At 40.9% G+C, this 17,081-nt stretch overlaps 5 protein-coding genes across 5 annotated transcripts; 3 read left to right on the top strand and 2 right to left on the bottom strand.

Moving 5' to 3' along the window:
- Window positions 1-845: 845 nt before the first annotated feature.
- Window positions 846-10,719, bottom strand: LOC135350404 (arginine--tRNA ligase, cytoplasmic-like). The gene is made up of 13 exons (XM_064549184.1): window positions 10,599-10,719; window positions 10,394-10,543; window positions 9,766-9,948; window positions 9,429-9,521; window positions 8,886-9,127; window positions 4,621-4,741; window positions 4,200-4,329; window positions 3,056-3,160; window positions 2,542-2,850; window positions 2,281-2,363; window positions 1,887-2,000; window positions 1,531-1,589; window positions 846-1,305 (listed from the first exon to the last, which is right to left on the bottom strand). The coding sequence occupies exons 1-13, from the start codon at window positions 10,647-10,649 to the stop codon at window positions 948-950; spliced, it is 1,998 nt and encodes a 665-aa protein (XP_064405254.1). The 5' UTR covers window positions 10,650-10,719; the 3' UTR covers window positions 846-947.
- LOC135350406 (trichohyalin-like) lies at window positions 4,819-7,956 on the top strand. Its single transcript, XM_064549186.1, has 6 exons — window positions 4,819-5,392; window positions 5,565-5,833; window positions 6,013-6,471; window positions 6,661-6,765; window positions 7,421-7,595; window positions 7,746-7,956. The coding sequence occupies exons 1-6, from the start codon at window positions 5,377-5,379 to the stop codon at window positions 7,844-7,846; spliced, it is 1,125 nt and encodes a 374-aa protein (XP_064405256.1). The 5' UTR covers window positions 4,819-5,376; the 3' UTR covers window positions 7,847-7,956.
- Window positions 10,720-10,727: 8 nt separating the features above from the next.
- Window positions 10,728-14,569, top strand: LOC135350405 (mothers against decapentaplegic homolog 5-like). The gene is made up of 5 exons (XM_064549185.1): window positions 10,728-11,189; window positions 11,334-11,474; window positions 11,776-11,844; window positions 12,188-12,338; window positions 13,912-14,569. The coding sequence occupies exons 1-5, from the start codon at window positions 10,799-10,801 to the stop codon at window positions 14,432-14,434; spliced, it is 1,275 nt and encodes a 424-aa protein (XP_064405255.1). The 5' UTR covers window positions 10,728-10,798; the 3' UTR covers window positions 14,435-14,569.
- Window positions 14,570-14,633: 64 nt separating this feature from the next.
- Window positions 14,634-15,737, bottom strand: LOC135350410 (peptidyl-prolyl cis-trans isomerase B-like). Its single transcript, XM_064549191.1, has 4 exons — window positions 15,459-15,737; window positions 15,314-15,374; window positions 15,016-15,233; window positions 14,634-14,867 (listed from the first exon to the last, which is right to left on the bottom strand). The coding sequence occupies exons 1-4, from the start codon at window positions 15,702-15,704 to the stop codon at window positions 14,730-14,732; spliced, it is 663 nt and encodes a 220-aa protein (XP_064405261.1). The 5' UTR covers window positions 15,705-15,737; the 3' UTR covers window positions 14,634-14,729.
- Window positions 15,738-15,786: 49 nt separating this feature from the next.
- LOC135350411 (uncharacterized) lies at window positions 15,787-17,081 on the top strand. The gene is made up of 5 exons (XM_064549192.1): window positions 15,787-15,921; window positions 16,057-16,112; window positions 16,158-16,386; window positions 16,563-16,673; window positions 16,857-17,081. The coding sequence occupies exons 1-5, from the start codon at window positions 15,864-15,866 to the stop codon at window positions 16,970-16,972; spliced, it is 570 nt and encodes a 189-aa protein (XP_064405262.1). The 5' UTR covers window positions 15,787-15,863; the 3' UTR covers window positions 16,973-17,081.

Raw genomic sequence — 17,081 nt, forward strand, 5'->3', positions numbered from 1 at the left:
AGTAGTATAAACTACAACTGAAGCCTTTGATCTTTGGTGCAACCATAGTACAAGCATGCACACATGACAAAATAAAATATGCTTAAGTCAGTGTCTAATAGTCCAGCAGTCCTCTTCACATAAGAAATGTGATATTTAATAAAAGACATTGAACTATGACAATGTTATCCAGTTTATCCACAGGGGAAAGGGTCACACATAGGCAACATCGCCTTACAAATGTGCTCCCCATTACACAAACAAAACACGTACGTAAATAAATAACTCAAAGTTTACAGTAAAACAAAAAGTATTTAGCAACTACTAATTACAAGTAAATCATGAAGTTCTAAAGGTAACAAAAAAGGAAAACCCAGAGCTATTTAAACTAGCGTATTTACAAACTAAGGAAAGACTATGAGAACAAGTATTTAAAATATTGTAATTATAAACATCTGAAAAGTGAAGGCATTTCGTTTATTTTTATACGTCTGACGGCAGATTAGAAACTCATGATGTTTAGCCAGAGGGAGCCAATTAAAATTTTGTCTACACTCCTTATAATAGGTTAAGTTTCAGGATTTTGGATGCCTTCATTGCAGCATAGGTCAGACCTCTTTAGTACTGATAACTTGGAGTGGACCACTTGACCTTAGCTAATTATAAGGTCACTAATTGGATTTAGGCTTGGAGAAATTGAAGGCTTTGTCTGTTAATTCTGCTATAAATGTGTCTTCCGTGCAAGCGACTTGTCAGTAGTCCCATATATAGATACTATAAATTGTCTGCTATTCGGGGTTGCAAGTACACTAGTTAGATAGTAAAAACAGTGGATACAAGGCATGCTGTCCGCTATTCAGAGTCCGTTATAAGAGGTCACTGTATTATTAAACTAAAATAGTTACATACAGAAAAGCAGCTGTAATTACATTAATTTTGATTCTAGAAACATAATTACTGACTCTATATTACATCTTAGAGACAGGCTCTAGTCCGAGAATATCGAATGCCTTGTCCAATATCATTGCAGTTGCTTCACAAAGCATCAATCGACTCGTATTGACCTTGATTATCTCCCCTGTCTGTCGATCCTTCTCTACACAGTAGCAGGCATCGTAGAAACCAGTGAATGTTGTGCACAGCTCATACGTATAGTCGCACAGGTAGTGTGGGAGTAGCTCGTCGATCACTCGAGATATGACCTCAGGAAAACGGATTATGCACTTGGCCAGTTTCAGCTCCTTCTCATGTGACACGTCGATGGGGGTGGTTTTGGCAGCTTCTCTCAACTGCTCCGAACTCACATTAGCCAGACGGGCAATTGACCTGAGCACGAGGGCGGGAGGAGAGAGAGTAAATTAGCTGGTTCGAGATAAAATCAATATGTTGTGAGTACATGTATAAGGTGACCATGCACAACAATGGAGAGAAAGGAAGTTTAAGACTTGCCTTAATATTATTATAATTATACAAGCTGCAAGTACTTACAATAACTATATTCCTGTCTAAATTACGAAATCTTATTATAAGTGCGATTAATGGATAGTGTACCTAATTCTCGTGTAGGCATAGAGCAGGTAGACAGCCGTGTTGCCTCTGTCTTCAAGCATCTGTGGGATTCACGTTGTACGTGTTGATAATCATACATGTAAGCGAAAGCATGTACCAAAGAACTACACGGCTGTACATGATACATAGCACCTACAAGTATCCAGGATACGGTTTTATTTTGACAGGTTGGCACAATGGGAAAAGCTCCATTCACGGTCGAAATTCACGTCTACATGACATTGTATATCAAAAATAAGAGGTGGCCCCTGCTCAAAGGCACTGTGACAGTAAACACTACACCCAATTATAATTATGTCTCCATGAGTGACCTGGAAGGAGGTAGGGGAAACACACACCTTGTCAAAGGAGAAGACATAGTCGTGGGTGTACGTGTGACATAGGTCAGCATACTTGATGCAGCCATAGGCGACACTGGTCTGAGCTGCTTTCAACTCCTCGGCACTCAAAACCTGCACATCACGTATCTAATTAATGTCGTTTTTACTTCTCAATATCAAGAGTATCCACTTTTACATGTACGTATAAAAGTACATTCCATTCTATTGTGCTATTAATATCTGGCTAATACTTTTATGACTTAACAGGAAGTTATCGCACACAGTACATGTAAGAGGCGCTAAACTGGCCAAAACACCACAATTATGTGCAGAGAACAAACTAGCTTGGCAGATCATAAGCATTTTATTTAATTAACATTGCCCACCCCAGTACATTCAATCAGCCTCTCACCTCATTCCTCTTTTTGCCCTTGAGAGTGGCCAGAGATCGCTCAAGTCCCTCATCCAGGAGGTCCAGAAGTCGCACCGTATCACCTAATCAATCATTGTCATATTTACGTAACCTACATTGTAGAAATCAGACTTGTGAGTTGTACACATGTAAGTCTTAGTTTCATGTAAAAAATACACATGAACATAAGGTGTTAACTCCTACATGAATTTGCAAGGCTCTAACAACAAACATACGTTGATTACATGACTGTACATGTACCTGAACGAGTCTTAAATTTCTTTTTGTCTTCTCCCAGCACCACACCGAAGCCCATGTGATCTATCCGGTTCTCCTCAGAGCAGTACCCTGCCAAATGACCTCCCTTAAATATCGTGTTCAGGTGAAGCGCTTGACCTGCATCCACTACGTAAATCAACCAATCAGCTTTCTCTTCTTCCACCCTGTGCCGGATAGCGGCAAGGTCAGAGGTTGCGTAGGTAAACCCTCCGTCTGATTTGACAACTGTTAGTGGGATGGAGAAACCCTCAACATACATGACCTTACGACCATCCTCCTTAATCAGCAAGCCTGCAGAGAAGTAAGAGGGGGGGAACATTAGTACTGACTTTTTATAACCTTCACAGGGCTTGCATAGCACTTGGTTGGAGCAACAATTTCCTTGTACAGAATGTACACATATCCCCTTAAATGTTGAGGATTCAATTATTACTTTCTAATGTGACCTCTGAAACTGACAGACAACATGCAGCCTTGCAATGTATATATCTCTCACCCTTGCTCTCGAGGTCTTTAACGATCCCTGGCATGAGTGGCTGATAGAAGGACTCTCCCCTTTCAATGATGGTCACTCCTAGACGATCGTACACCTCTTGATTACCTGAAGGATGGGAGTAAACAAAAGAACTATCAAAATACTACTGCTCTAATGATACACCAGCTTACAGCTCATACAGTACTGTATTTGATGCTTGCATATTGACGAGCTACATGTAGCCAAGCGCGGCCTAGTTCGAGGCACTTATATATGTAACTACACACACATGTACACTACAACTATGTGGAGCCCTGTTTCTGCTGTGATTACAGTCAATTTCCATTCTCAAAAGCTTGCCACGTACAGTAAAAACTGACGGTAAGCAACCTAAACTGATACGTAGTTGGCTTACAGCTAACCTTCAATCTGATTGATCTACTGTTAGTTGGCTTACAGTTAGGTTTCCATCTTCATACATACATTACTACTACATTTCACAATATACAGTAGAAACTGGATTATTAGCGCATGCGCTTTTGGGGTCAATAGCAGAGCTCTATACACTTATATTCGAGAATGCGTCTATAATGCAGTCATTATGAGAGCTGACTCGCAAGCTGGCTAGAAAGTGAGCAAGTAAGGCAAGCAGGCAACCCTAACTGGATCTATATCATACTACTATGTTACTGTAACAGTTCATTTTACAGTTTATTTACATCATTTAAATTCATAATTATAAAAACATTCATATTGACCAGGAACTTGGAATAAAAGGACCTCATCCATGTCTCACATTCTCTCAGCATGCCCAGAGAGTCCTTCCAGATGGCAGCTATATAGCTACCATGCACTGTACAAGCTAACTAGCTCATAGGTAGACATGAATCAATTCTCAAATATAACTGAGCATGCGCTTAAAATAAAGATACGCTTATAGTCGAGTAAGCGCTAATAATCCAGTTTCTACAGTATAACACTCCTCTAGTTATGAGCCATGCTATATAGGTCAAGTTTAGCACTTCAGTTTGCTAGCTGTATAGTACGTCTTAGGCACTTAAAACCACAAATCTAAGCAAGTAGTAGGTACTATAATTATAGGCACATGCATACCTACTGTACATCTTCAGAAACGACACTACTAGTACGTACATGTGCCACACACCTTTCCTGGACACGTCACAGATGAGTTGCCAGGCTCTGATGACGTCAGCATCACGGTTTTGAAGACATACTACATTGCTATAGGCACGCTTCTTGAACTCTGCATCATTGTCAAACCTCACTTTAGACTCCTGAAGTATAATCATACAATAAACAATAGTATCCCTATCTGCGAGCAATTGAAAGCTAGGTTGTGGTATCAGTATGGTGGAGCAATGGCAGCTAAACTAACTACAACATGCATTGAGCATCGAACGCTCCCCCCCCCTTTCAGATACACAATTAAGACACACTCTTATGTTACAAAATGACCCCTCTATAGAACAAACTTCCTATTTTTGAGCTCCAGTGTACAGTATTATGAGTTGTAGTTGCACATACACAGTATACATGTATGTAAATGGACACTCTGGTAAACCTACCTTGTAGAAGGACATGAGGTCAGCGATGGGCGGGGACTCCTGTGTGTAGTTAGGGAACTTGTCCTGCAGATTAGTGATGAGCATCCCAAACTGTGTACCCCAATCTCCAAGGTGGTTCAATCTAGAGGAGAATCAACAGTCGTACATAATTATAATTTTATACATAAAATTAATATTAAACAGTTTGTTGGACTGAGTGCACTCATTTTTAGTACATATCACATAATATTGCACGTAGGTCTAGTGACTGAGGCATCAAGACATTTAGTTAATTGCCTGAAGCCAAAGTGTATCTGTACACATTATATTATGTGGCTTACATCTTTGATTTAGCTTTGATATCAATTCAATCATGCACTCGTGAATGATTCCAAAGTTGATATTTGTAAGTATAATACAGTACATTGTGAACTGCTATTCTATTAAAGCTTGAAGTAGGATTTTAAGGAAAACTGTTGGCCTGCCATAATTATTCACTAGACACGAGCACACATAAAAAACCAGTCCATCTTTGAATTGTTTTTGGATTGTCACTCAGCTGACAGTGATAGTTACACGTACCATATACTATCTACACAACATTAGTAACTACAATGTGCTAATATTAAAAAATCCACTTAATGACGTGCAGAGACATCCGATTGGCTAGTTTGTACTTAAAAATCAGGTGTTTTCACTTCCAAGTTCAATCAAGTCAAGAAGAAGTCCAAGGCTCAATTGACAATCTCGTTCATTTCCAACTCAAAGAGTTTTCTCATGGCCAAAAGAACAAGTAAGTCTATAATCTCATAATGAATGCATCATTCATGCCAGCTAGTATTTCATTTATAAAGCCATGCATAAAATAATGTACATAGTATAATTATAGGAAAAAGGTATACTTGTGTGTATACTAGCCATTCATCTACCAGGACCACTCCGTTAATTACTACATTATAACACAGGTGATGTGACAATGGTATGGGACGCGATGACTGTTAAAGCTTCTAGGATTACCAAAAAGGAGGGTGACATCATGAAAGCTGACCTTTGTAATGGAAGCCAGCTTCTGCTACTAGATAAAGGGGATCACTATTCAGCAATTGTTATCCCTGACACAGCAGGTAGAAAAGAGAGAAGAAAAGTTGTAAAGAGGAAGGATAGAATTCTGGACAGTAACTATGAAGTAGAGCCAAAAAAACTGTGTTCCAGAGAAAGTGATATAGAGTCAATGGTGAGCAATAAATAGTATGCTTGACTAGAATATTGCGCCCTGATTAATGTTATAATTATTAGTAAATAGCACAAATTGTGCGAACAGTAGCCAAACAATTTAGAAGACAGTTCAGTATTCCAAAAAGGGACACAATATTTGTATGTAGGCCGATTGTTATTTTTTTCTCAATATTATAGTTCTCAGATGATCAGGAAGAAATAGATGAAGAGAGGCGAAAAGAGGAGCAGCAACAAAGAGACATGGAGGGGCAACGAAAAGAGGAGCAGCATCAAAGAGACATGGAGAGGCAACGGAAAGAGGAGCAGCATCAAAGAGACATAGAGAGGCAACGGAAAGAGGAGCAGCATCAAAGAGACATGGAGAGGCAACGGAAAGAGGAGCAGCATCAAAGAGACATGGAGAGGCAACGGAAAGAGGAGCAGCATCAAAGAGACATAGAGAGGCAACAGAAAGAGGAGCAGAATCAAAGAGATGAGGAGAGGCAACGGAAAGACGAGGAGCATCAAAGAGACATAGAGAGGCAACAGAAAGATGAGCAGCATCAAAGAGATGAGGAGAGACGTGAGAAGGAGGATGCACATTACTTACAGCTAACCAGCACTGAATCATCGGACGAAGACCCAACTAAACTTCAGGTATTAGAACTAGATATTACAGTACATGTATTCAATGTCGACCTCGCATGCCTGATGGTCTGTGATACATTGCTAAATGTCTAATGGAACGTACATGTATATGCTGGCGCCATCCATACCTACATGTAAAGCGTCAATAGCGCCTGTTAGTAGTACACGTAGTACTCTGATCTGTTAACTATTATGCAGATGATTATGAAAAGACTGGATACAATTGAAAGAATTTTGAGGAGACTTGAAGCGAGAGCTTTACCATCAGAATGTCACGCATTAATGGACGATCCACAGCACACGGTGAGTATGTTAACACTATGAAGCACTGAAAAAGTGCTAAACTCTCGGCCTGGGATGTGGGTGTACATACGTCTCGATTATAACAATAGAGGTGGTACGTTAGACTCGCTGACCAGTCCAATCTAGGGATTGGGACTGGTCAACTGCCAATCAACGAGTTGTTCTCATTACCGAAATCGGTAATGACCAATCACAGTGCAGAAGCAATGTCATGTGACATATTTCGCCAATGAAATTCGTTGTAGTTGGGCTGAGTCTTATGTTGTGTTAGATAAACCACGGGACATAACCCACATTCATTGCAACTTTAGCAACCGCACAAACCACAAGATGATGTCATACAACTAATTAAAATTCCACTAGAACAACTCGATGATTGGCAGTTGACCAGTCCCAATGAATCCCTAGGATGGACTGGCCAGCGAGTCTAGTGGTACGTACCGTACACATGCTAGTACAGTGTATGCCGTAAGTATGGTTAAAGGGTGCCATTGTAATTGAAGTGTATTGCTACATTACCTTAGCTACAGCCCTGTTTTCAAAACAGAGCTTTGTTGGCCGCTATTAATAACTTGTTATGCTGACACATGCGGAGACAATGTGCATACATTTTGTTATGCATGATGCCTGTAACGAAAGTTGTTCTTATTTATAGTATAATGGCGTCAATCTCCTGACAATTGTGGCCAAAGATGCAACTGCATATGGGAGAAAGATACTTGACTTGATGTTTACGAAGGCCGACCAAAGAGAGTCTCTGGTTTACAAGGTACACGAACACAAGTCGCAAAAATTGGTGCTAGACAAGACAAAAGTTGATCTTTTACTTGGTAAGTTATAGTTCTAACACTTCTAAGTATACAGCGAGGTTACTACAGGTATAACATACGCACATGCATGGCCTTTTGCGTATTAATAATCATGCATACAATGTGTACAGATTGCGTTTAACTTACCATGTATAAATTGTACCCTTGCAGAGTGTGTTAAAATAAAGTTTCCAGAACACAACCAGCATAAACTTCTAAATTCTCTCAACCAAAAGTGCCGAGATGCCAAAAAACATACTGACTCAATCTAAACTTATCAAGGGCAAGAACTTTTTTCAAAAGCTAAAATTGATTTTTGTTTTGTTAAATTGACATGTGTTTTAAGAATTTATGGGTAATTAATCGGCTAATAGGAGGCAACTCAAAGTGGTGATTAATTTGTTATGTGTACGTATAATTATATGATATAGCGAGAAATGTTCATGAGGCGCAGCATTTCGAGGGCAGAGCAGTTAACGCAAAAATTAAAACTGGGATAAACTCCCACACACCGGTATTTCATATATGTAAAGCTATTGGTGAGTGTGTGTATCCTGGCATTGAAATGCAAATATTAGAACCCACGAACATTTCTGCTGAGCGCTCTGAAGCCAAATAGCGAAAATTTTCCTGATATATGTGACAGGCTCTGGGAAAACAGACCAAATTGCGCAAGCTATAATTTTTGCGATCTATATACCAGATGATAGAGCAAAGAATTGCCTGCGCATTGATATGCTTAGTTTGCTTGCACATATCTCGTTCCACGCCTGAGTTATGTGCGTTGGAAACTTGAAGTTGTAAAACAGCAGTATTGAGAAACGCCCACTCAAAGATTGCTAAATTGGGAAAAGTAAGGTAATGGCGGCTGCTTAGACAAAGCGCTTTGGTGGAAAGAGTTGGATTCAGAGCATCAGATTTTGCAGAGAGGTATAGTAGAAAGACTGTAGATAACTATAAGCCAATAAAAAAATTTATGAGATTATACACTGCAGTCTATAAATCTGGCTATTGCTCAATACCAATATCTGCTCCAATTGGTTTGTTTTCCCAGAGCCTGTCACACATGGTAGATCATGTACTGCACAATTTGTGGCCACTTTATGGCAATGTAAACCATATTTTTCCCTCGGAGGTTTACTGCCATAAGTATAATAGTAAATGTAATGGACAATAAAAATTATACCAGAATTCTGAATTTGTCCCGGGTAGGTTTACGAGTTGAGGCTGAACGACTCATTTAGTACAATACATTTTAGGTGCATTAAGAAACTTCAGGCCAAAATTATAGTTTAGTACTGAACTGCATACCTGAGCAAGTCGTGCCCAGCAAACTCCAACAGCCTGCTAACAGTCTCCCCTATGATGGTGGAGCGCAGGTGCCCCACATGCATCTCCTTTGCGATGTTGGGTGAGGAGAAATCAATAACAACTCGCAGCTTTTTCTTCAGAGGTGGCGGTCTCACACCATTCACTAGCAGGTCACTGACCAGCTCCGAGACAAAGGAGGGCTTCAGGGAGATGTTGACAAATCCAGGACCAGCCACTTCACACTGCAACGTGGGTATAATAACAAGATGGGGAGAAAAATTTTTTTTTAACCATCAGGAGTAGTTTAGATAAAGATTCGTACATTGAATTTAAACATCAAAGTGGTGCATATTTCCATAATAACAATAATAATTAATGTACACAATTGATCTTGAGCTCCTGTAACTGAACTCTAATTTAACAAGGCGTACATCCCTCTATATAAGAACATTTCACCAATGTACATGTACATGTAGAGTGGAGTCTCCAAATGGTGGACATGTGGGATCTGAGATTGTTCCACTAATTCGGATAGAAGCTGACCTTGTCAATAAATGGCTCCTGGTTTCTGAGTTGAGAGAGCAACAAAGTGGCCACTTCTCGAGGGGGAGTGTTCTGGCCCTTGGTCTTCAGTCCCTGAATGGACAGGGAGGAGTATATTATCGTCGCTAGTCCCTTAAAATATCATATAATGTTGCATTAACAAGTATCACTAACAATTACCACTATGGGTATACACTTCAATACCACTTGTATCTAAGCACACTATTGATTTAACCTCCTTTAAGACCACTTCTCCCATCACAGCCCTGCCCGCAGGTAGTCACTATAATTTATAATCAGAGACAAGTAGGATTGTGTCCGTTAGCGAAGGGCTCACCTGTGCCAATGCAATGACGTTGCACTTGTAGTCCCCAAATTTGGCACCATCCCACTGTACAAAGGCCTTGGGCAGCTTGTAGCCAGGGTAGAGGGTACGTATGGCAGTGGAGAACAGTCCGTTAACGACAGAGAGGACATTAGTCATGTGACGCATCCCTAGACTACGCTCCTCTTCTATATTCTAGGAAAGAGGTTAGGTTGGATAATAAAGTGAAATTACTCACAACTCACACATAAAGTGGTGCTTAATTAATAGTAGCTACACCCAACAAGAGAGGCTACCGTACTTATTCGATTTAAGGCGACCCTCAAAATATGTGACACCCACGATCTTAGACCTTTAAAGTAGCGACTGCTGCGTTGACAATTTTTTACGTCACATCCTAAATAGAGGTCAAATTCCAGGCCACTAGAAACAATGTAATTTAAGCGGCCTGTAATCGAGGATAGTATAAAATAGATGCGACCCTCTAAATGTGCGACACCAGGACTTCAACATAATTTTAACCTCCAAAAGAAACGACCTCTGGCTTTGTAATTATTTATCGAATAAGAACGGTCACTTTTATTATGTATTTATATTGCAACAGAAAAATTGGGTTCTGTAAAAATAATAGTAAGCGAACCTCTTTAAGGTGTTTAATTTGATAGTGCAGTTTAGTATTGGTTGTTCGCAAGGCTTGTAGTTGAGGAGAGTCAACCGTTGACGTCTGTGACTGTACGCCAGACCCTTCAAGCTGTTGAATTTCAACCAACAACTCTGCAGTCTGAGCCTCCTTGAGAGTGGCATACACATTGAATTACATACACATTGGGTTATGAATATCTTACAGTAGTCAGTATTCTCTCCAGGAGGTCATTCACAGCTTGCCCAGTAGCCATTGCATTAAAGGAAGTAGTTTAAAGTTCATCTGACCACGAGGGTGTGAAGCAAGATTATACGCATGCGCATTCTGTACTGAGACCTCTTTACTCGCGGGAAGAAAGGGCGTGGTCTCCAGTCTACAACAACAGTATAGTAATAAATCATCATGAGCTTGTTCAACTACACCTCGTCCACGGTGAAGACACTCCTAGGCTGGAAGCAAGGAGATGAGGATGATAGATGGGCTGAGAAGGCTATTGACTCTCTTGTCAAAAAGCTGAAGAAGCAAAAGGGTTCCTTGGAAGAGCTAGAAAAAGCTCTATCACAGCCAAGCACCCAAACAAAATGTGTGACTATTCCTAGGAGCTTGGATGGTAGACTTCAAGTGTCTCACAGAAAAGGCCTTCCTCATGTGATCTACTGTCGTGTGTGGCGTTGGCCTGATCTACAGAGCCATCATGAGTTAAAGCCTCTTGAAATCTGTGAGTTTGCGTACAGTCGAGACAAGAAGGAGGTCTGTATTAATCCCTACCACTACAAGAGAGTGGAAACACCTGGTAAGTGCTTCTGTATAACTTTTGAGAGCTTTAATTTAATTCAGCTGATAGGTTTTTAGGTGTATGGCTGTGTGTATGTAGACCCCAGCAGTGGATATCCAGAGTAGTGTAGCCTTGTGTGATATTGCGATTTCTCTCTCTCAGTATTGCCCCCTGTGCTGGTCCCCCGACACCCTCAGCTGATAACATCAGTCTACGAGCCGACCCCTAGCTATCTGGACTCACAGAGAACTGCCTACTCCCCCAACAATGACCTACAACCCTCTCCACTCTTTGAGAGCCCAGGTCAGTGCTGGAGGGCGGAGGTGAAGTTGATCTTTTATTACATTTTAGTGAGAACACCTCGGTACATGTACAGAATGGTTTGGACATTGGAGATTTTAATTTGAGGGAGTATTAAGATACACGGGCACTGGTTGTACCCATAAAGCTCTTTATTGCGCTATCATTGTGTCACTATAGTTTTGTACTTTGTGACGGTCACAGGTTCCAAACATGACACTAAGACTTGATACATAGACTAAAAGTATAATTAGAGCTTACGTATGAATGTATTGCACTTCACTCCTGCCTACACGCACTTCAGAGACCCCTCCCCCTGCCTACTCCGATGTTGGCTCTCCCTCCTCCCCAGACTGTGAGCAGCTATCACCGAGTAAGCATTTTAATGTATACCTTTGTGCGTGCTGTCAAATTGGGCATTTCGGTTTTCTACTCATTCTGTCAGTTTGGTTCAGAGGCATGCTCCTCTCAAATGGTACTACTCTTCTGACAGTGCTATAATAATACACTAGTACATGTAACAGTATCTACTTGACACCCACATCAACGGAGCTTATTGCTGTATGTTGACAACGGGTATTGTATGCTATCAGGAGTACTTCTGACGCTATTTATTGCTTTCAAGTGAGGTCATTGGTCATGCTTGTACTGACTGATAATTCTGTGTAGTTAAACTATCCTCTCCTAATTTATTATTACGTTGCCCCCCCCCTCAGTGCCTGGGGCCCCCCACAGTGTTGCTGAGAGCACAGCATCGGCCATGGAGGGAGGAGCTGTGCAGATCAAGTACCAGGAGCCGGCCTACTGGTGTGAAATCACTTACTATGAGCTTAATCAGCGAGTGGGCGAGTCCTTCAAAGCATCCAGGTATGGAGAGATGTTGAGTGTTTGTCATACATGTACATGTAGCGATGATGCAGAGAAGGTTGGACACGCGTCATCATTCACGTGACATTCCTAAGGTTGTTTGCCTACATTACCATAGATGCTAAACAACTGTAAAGTTATGGCTACCTCTGAGCTTATAGCACTTGACTAGCTGTGTCTGATGTCTGGTTGGACCAGACTATAGGGTAGAGTATAGTTCAGCGATGCTGTACATGTAGCTTGCACTTTACTGGCTGACAGTAATCTAGTCTATACACTGATAACTCATCAGAATGGAGGGGATTGCTGGAGATCGGGTTGGTTAATGAAAGTTCAAAGTAGCCAGAGAGTCACAAAATTTATAAGTGCATGATCTTATCCAACCTCTTCTGGCTGTGTTTAACATTCCTGATTATCTATGTATTCAGTATGTATATAAACATAGATAGAGTAGAAAAGGATTGGAACGGAAGTGAGTCACGTGATGTTTTACAATGAAGTCTACATAGTGGCTCTGGGACCATCCTTGAATCGCTTCATAACTCCCGCAAAAGCCCGGGAAACATATTGTGTCCAATGCATACATCTCAGAGCTACCCAGCTTTTGGCTAATAAAAGGTAGCAAAAAAAGAATAGACACAATGAGGCAACAAAGAAAGAAATGGGCGTACAGTTAAGAAAAAGTAAGGCCTGGTTTGGGAAATCGCGTGATCCATGGGCGATATGTAGCCCACAATCAAGACAAGAAAGATAGGTGGTGATAGTCTAAACACACAATCTAGACTAGTAGATCTAGCTAAGCCTAAGGTATAGCTAGCTACTGCTTGCAAACTTCCAGTTCTAAGTCCATGTCCAGCTTGCTGCAGGCAAAGTTTTATTAGTCATACGTGGGCAGTCCAACATCTCTAGCACTGCATGCCCACGCTTATTTTCACCCTTCTACCCTCACGCGACTTCCCGATACAGGCTCTCCTTTTTCCTAACTTTACTTCTATATATATTCCTCCAATTAATACCGTATTTTGTCTCATTGAACGATAATACAGTATTTTATCTTATTGAACGATTGTGATAAAGAACAAAAAAAAAGAAAAAGGAGTAGAGGCTACCATTCCTGCATGCAAATATAAAAAGGTGTATATTAAACATGTCGTTGTGGAATACCGTATAGCGGGTATATTTCGAGGGTATAAATGTTCGTGGTTTTCGCAGATTAAGCATGTACCGTGAATTTAATATCGCATGCATGCTGCTGCAAAAAGGCTGCTCTTCCACGAAAATTAAATCCGCGAAAACCTTTCTAAAGGCATTCGCACGAAAATTTATACCCTCGAAATATACTCGCTATAACGGTAGCTATGATTATAGTAGCTTCATGTCGTAAAGCTTTGTGCCTCCTCCATCGAGACATCACACTCGTGGTGTTTTCAATGCCTTGGTATTCCTTGGTTTAATGCCTATATTTTGTACGTAAATAATATTTCCAGTACATCGTCAGTTCCAATACTCAATACTTAGACTTGGCTCTAAATCTATATTCTGCCTCATTCTGTCATGATCTCTCTTTGTGCAGGTCCCATGTTGTGGTGGATGGCTACACTGACCCTTGTATGAATGCTGATCGCTTCTGTCTTGGTCAGCTCTCCAGTGTGAACCGCAACTCAACGATAGAGAACGTTCGTCAGCACATTGGCAGGGGGGTCCATTTATTTTATGTGGGAGGGGAAATGTTTGCCGAGTGCCTCAGTGAGGGAGCTCTCTTTGTCCAGAGTCGAAATTGCAACTTTGCTCATCATTTTCACCCCACCACCGTCTGCAAAATACCTCCTAGTTGCTCGTTGAAGATTTTTAACAATCAAGATTTTGCTCAGCTCCTTGCCGAGAGTGTGAATCAAGGCTTTGAGGCTGTCTACGCACTCACAAAGATGTGCACTATCCGAATGAGTTTTGTGAAGGGGTGGGGTGCCGAGTACCATCGCCAAGACATCACTAGTACGCCTTGTTGGATCGAGATTCATCTTCACGGCCCTCTGCAATGGCTGGATAGAGTACTCTCTCAAATGTCCCCATCCCAAACACCAAGCTCGATTTCTTAAAATGAACTCTTCCAAATGTACATTAATTTTATCACTGATTTATGACTTTGATGACACTTATTTGTATGTATTCTCATGTAGATCTCATTGTGAAGACGATCATTGAACACATCATAGTGCGTTTTCGTGGTTGAAACCCTTCTAACATGCATGCATAAATGATGGTCTAACTAGGACCACTACAATGTTAAAATGCACATAACTGTATAATATAGCATAGGTGAATTTGCAACATATTATACACGTATACGAAAAATAATATTTGAAAATTGGGGATATTAATTTCTGGTCAAAGTCAGAGTTCTGCAGCAGTTTTCTCCACCACAAATGGTGGTACCTCCATCTGCAAGCTCCCACTATTGAGGATCTTGACTGGTTGCAATGGACGATCATGCTCATTGGTCCTCGTTTTACAAGCTTTGTGCACAATATCCTGCAACAACAACAAAAAGTACAAGATTTTGCTTTAAAGTGTCCAATAAATACACTACTGTACAATATACAAGTTACTATAGCTTAAGTTAGAGTCTGGAGATCACAATCAGCAGTCTACTGCTTTTCCTTAAGTGATGACAGCTTACCATTCCTTTCATCACTTTTCCGAAACATGTGTGGGTTGTGTCCAGCCAGGGGCAAGCAATCACAGTGATGTAGAACTGTGAGCCATTGGTATCTGGTCCAGCATTGGCCATACACACCCATACAGCTCCATAGTGACCCAAAATAAAGTTCTCATCTCTAAAGTAGGTTCCATATATGCTGTAGCCGCCAGTGCCGTCAAAAGTGGTGAAATCACCGCCTGAATATCAGATTATCGTGTACTCTCCAAACATTGTTATAATACAACAAATATTTAACAGTAGGAGAGACTCTACTCACCTTGCATCATGAAATTAGGGATAATCCTGTGAAATATGGACTCCCTGTAGCCGTAATCTTTCTAGAGAAGAAGAAAATTCCTTTATAAATAATGTTCAAACAAATTCTATTGCCTAGGCAATAATTATTACACTATGATAAGTACCTCATGGTTTGCCAGTGCCACAAAGTTTCTGACTGTTTTAGGAGCAGTTCCTCCAAACAGCCCGATCTCCACTCGTCCTGCTGCACTGCCCTCAATCTCCAGATCCAGAAATACCATCTCCGTTACAAGAGCATCTTCCAGCCCCCTAACACAATCTAGTGAGAGTACGGCACATAAGCAAACAAAGAGCACTTTCATCATAGGTTTTTTTAATGTGCTGTCCACATGCACACAGTACAGAAACATAACAGTGACAAAGCCCTTTGTTGGTTATTATTATACTAGGTAATCATCGTTGATGCAAAAGATTTCTGGGCCGGGCTTGTTTGCGGAACTCTAATTAAGCCAATTGTCCATGTGGAAAGGTAATTTTGAAAAGTGATCTGTTTGGCCGGCTGATGCAAGATGGCTTCAGACAGTGCATGGAAAGATCAGGGTTCTAGTGGACAATTTGAAGTCCCAGGTGAGCTAAACAGATCAGATCTATTGTGGCACCTTTTGCTACAACATATTCGTAAATATATTTTAGGTAATAGCCTAATACAGGTACAAGGTATAAATAGTGAAATCCAATTTCCTGTCATATGCACCTAACCAGGTGACACTAGACTCAACTTATCTCCCTATGCCCTGGATCCATCCTACCTGCCGAAGGTAACAGAATTTACTTATTTAAACAATTATTAGTTTTAAACGTAGGGTCCAGAATTCATTTTTCCTGTGGAGGCACGCCAGAGGAGTTGGAATGAGAAGTGGTTTGACCGTGTTGGTACGAGCTACCTGACTGGTGTGGCTGTGGGTGGAGTTTGGGGAGTGTACGATGGACTGTGGAGTGCTGAGGGCACCAGTGCACGACTAAGGGGGAATTCCATACTCAACGGGCTCACAAGGAGAGGACCGTACATGGGAAACACATTTGCTGTGCTTGGTGAGCGAGAGATGTAGATATTTATGTGTGTACTGTTATATTTATGATTGCTCCGTCTTGTATAAGGTAGAGGTTAGGGGATACTTAGCTCGCTGTAATACTGTATCCAGAAATGTATTTCTAGTCGACATTTACACATTCCAATGATAAATGCTGATTTGTTGTGTTTCTTTTAGCACTTATCTACAGTCCCCTGGAGTCGGTCATTGGTCACTACCGAGGCGCTCAAGACTCAGCCAATTCTGTAGCTGCTGGTGCCATCACTGGAGCACTCTTTAAGTCAACAGGTATGGTACGGCCTCAATTATTTGATCCTTCGCAATGAACAGTGATGTTCGATGACAATTAAGACACACAGTGAAACTGCTCGCTGTTTTTGTAATTTACTGCTCATGTACCGTATTTGTCCAATGAAATCTCATGACGTTATTATATTGCATGCATGTATACACTAATTCTTTTGTTCTTAGCTGGTGTTCGTGCTATGGTGGTGGGCAGTGGAGCTGGCTGTGCAGTTGTTGGACTCTACACACTGGCCAAGTACTTCAGTAGAGAAAAAACTGGCTCTGTGTTTGACTATGTGTAGTTTTTGTTTCCACTTCTCATGCAATTATTAACTTTGTGTTGTTCATCATGTTCAGTTAATTTATTTTGTCTACATGCATAACAGTTTTATATGTGGTATTAATCGCCAA

This window comes from Halichondria panicea, chromosome 16 (assembly GCF_963675165.1).
Source record: "Halichondria panicea chromosome 16, odHalPani1.1, whole genome shotgun sequence".
Taxonomy (NCBI): Eukaryota; Metazoa; Porifera; class Demospongiae; order Suberitida; family Halichondriidae; genus Halichondria; species Halichondria panicea.

Excerpts from the sequence above, each read along its gene's own strand:
- LOC135350406 (XM_064549186.1), top strand. Across the intron at positions 5,834-6,012 it reads AAAGTGATATAGAGTCAATG|TTCTCAGATGATCAGGAAGA; the intron begins GTGAGCAATAAA and ends TCAATATTATAG. Across the intron at positions 6,472-6,660 it reads AAGACCCAACTAAACTTCAG|ATGATTATGAAAAGACTGGA; the intron begins GTATTAGAACTA and ends ACTATTATGCAG.
- LOC135350405 (XM_064549185.1), top strand. The coding sequence starts at position 10,799 with ATGAGCTTGTTCAACTACACCTCGTCCACGGTGAAGACACTCCTAGGC. Across the intron at positions 11,190-11,333 it reads CAAGAGAGTGGAAACACCTG|TATTGCCCCCTGTGCTGGTC; the intron begins GTAAGTGCTTCT and ends TCTCTCTCTCAG. Across the intron at positions 11,475-11,775 it reads TCCACTCTTTGAGAGCCCAG|AGACCCCTCCCCCTGCCTAC; the intron begins GTCAGTGCTGGA and ends CACGCACTTCAG.
- LOC135350411 (XM_064549192.1), top strand. The coding sequence starts at position 15,864 with ATGGCTTCAGACAGTGCATGGAAAGATCAGGGTTCTAGTGGACAATTT. Across the intron at positions 16,113-16,157 it reads ATCCATCCTACCTGCCGAAG|GGTCCAGAATTCATTTTTCC; the intron begins GTAACAGAATTT and ends TTTTAAACGTAG. Across the intron at positions 16,387-16,562 it reads AAACACATTTGCTGTGCTTG|CACTTATCTACAGTCCCCTG; the intron begins GTGAGCGAGAGA and ends TGTTTCTTTTAG.
- LOC135350404 (XM_064549184.1), bottom strand. The coding sequence starts at position 10,649 with ATGGCTACTGGGCAAGCTGTGAATGACCTCCTGGAGAGAATACTGACT. Across the intron at positions 9,128-9,428 it reads AGGAGCCATTTATTGACAAG|TGTGAAGTGGCTGGTCCTGG; the intron begins GTCAGCTTCTAT and ends CCCACGTTGCAG. Across the intron at positions 3,161-4,199 it reads CTGTGACGTGTCCAGGAAAG|GTAATCAAGAGGTGTACGAT; the intron begins GTGTGTGGCACA and ends CCCATCCTTCAG.
- LOC135350410 (XM_064549191.1), bottom strand. The coding sequence starts at position 15,704 with ATGTTTCTGTACTGTGTGCATGTGGACAGCACATTAAAAAAACCTATG. Across the intron at positions 15,234-15,313 it reads CCCTAATTTCATGATGCAAG|GCGGTGATTTCACCACTTTT; the intron begins GTGAGTAGAGTC and ends TCTGATATTCAG. Across the intron at positions 14,868-15,015 it reads GAAAAGTGATGAAAGGAATG|GATATTGTGCACAAAGCTTG; the intron begins GTAAGCTGTCAT and ends TTGTTGTTGCAG.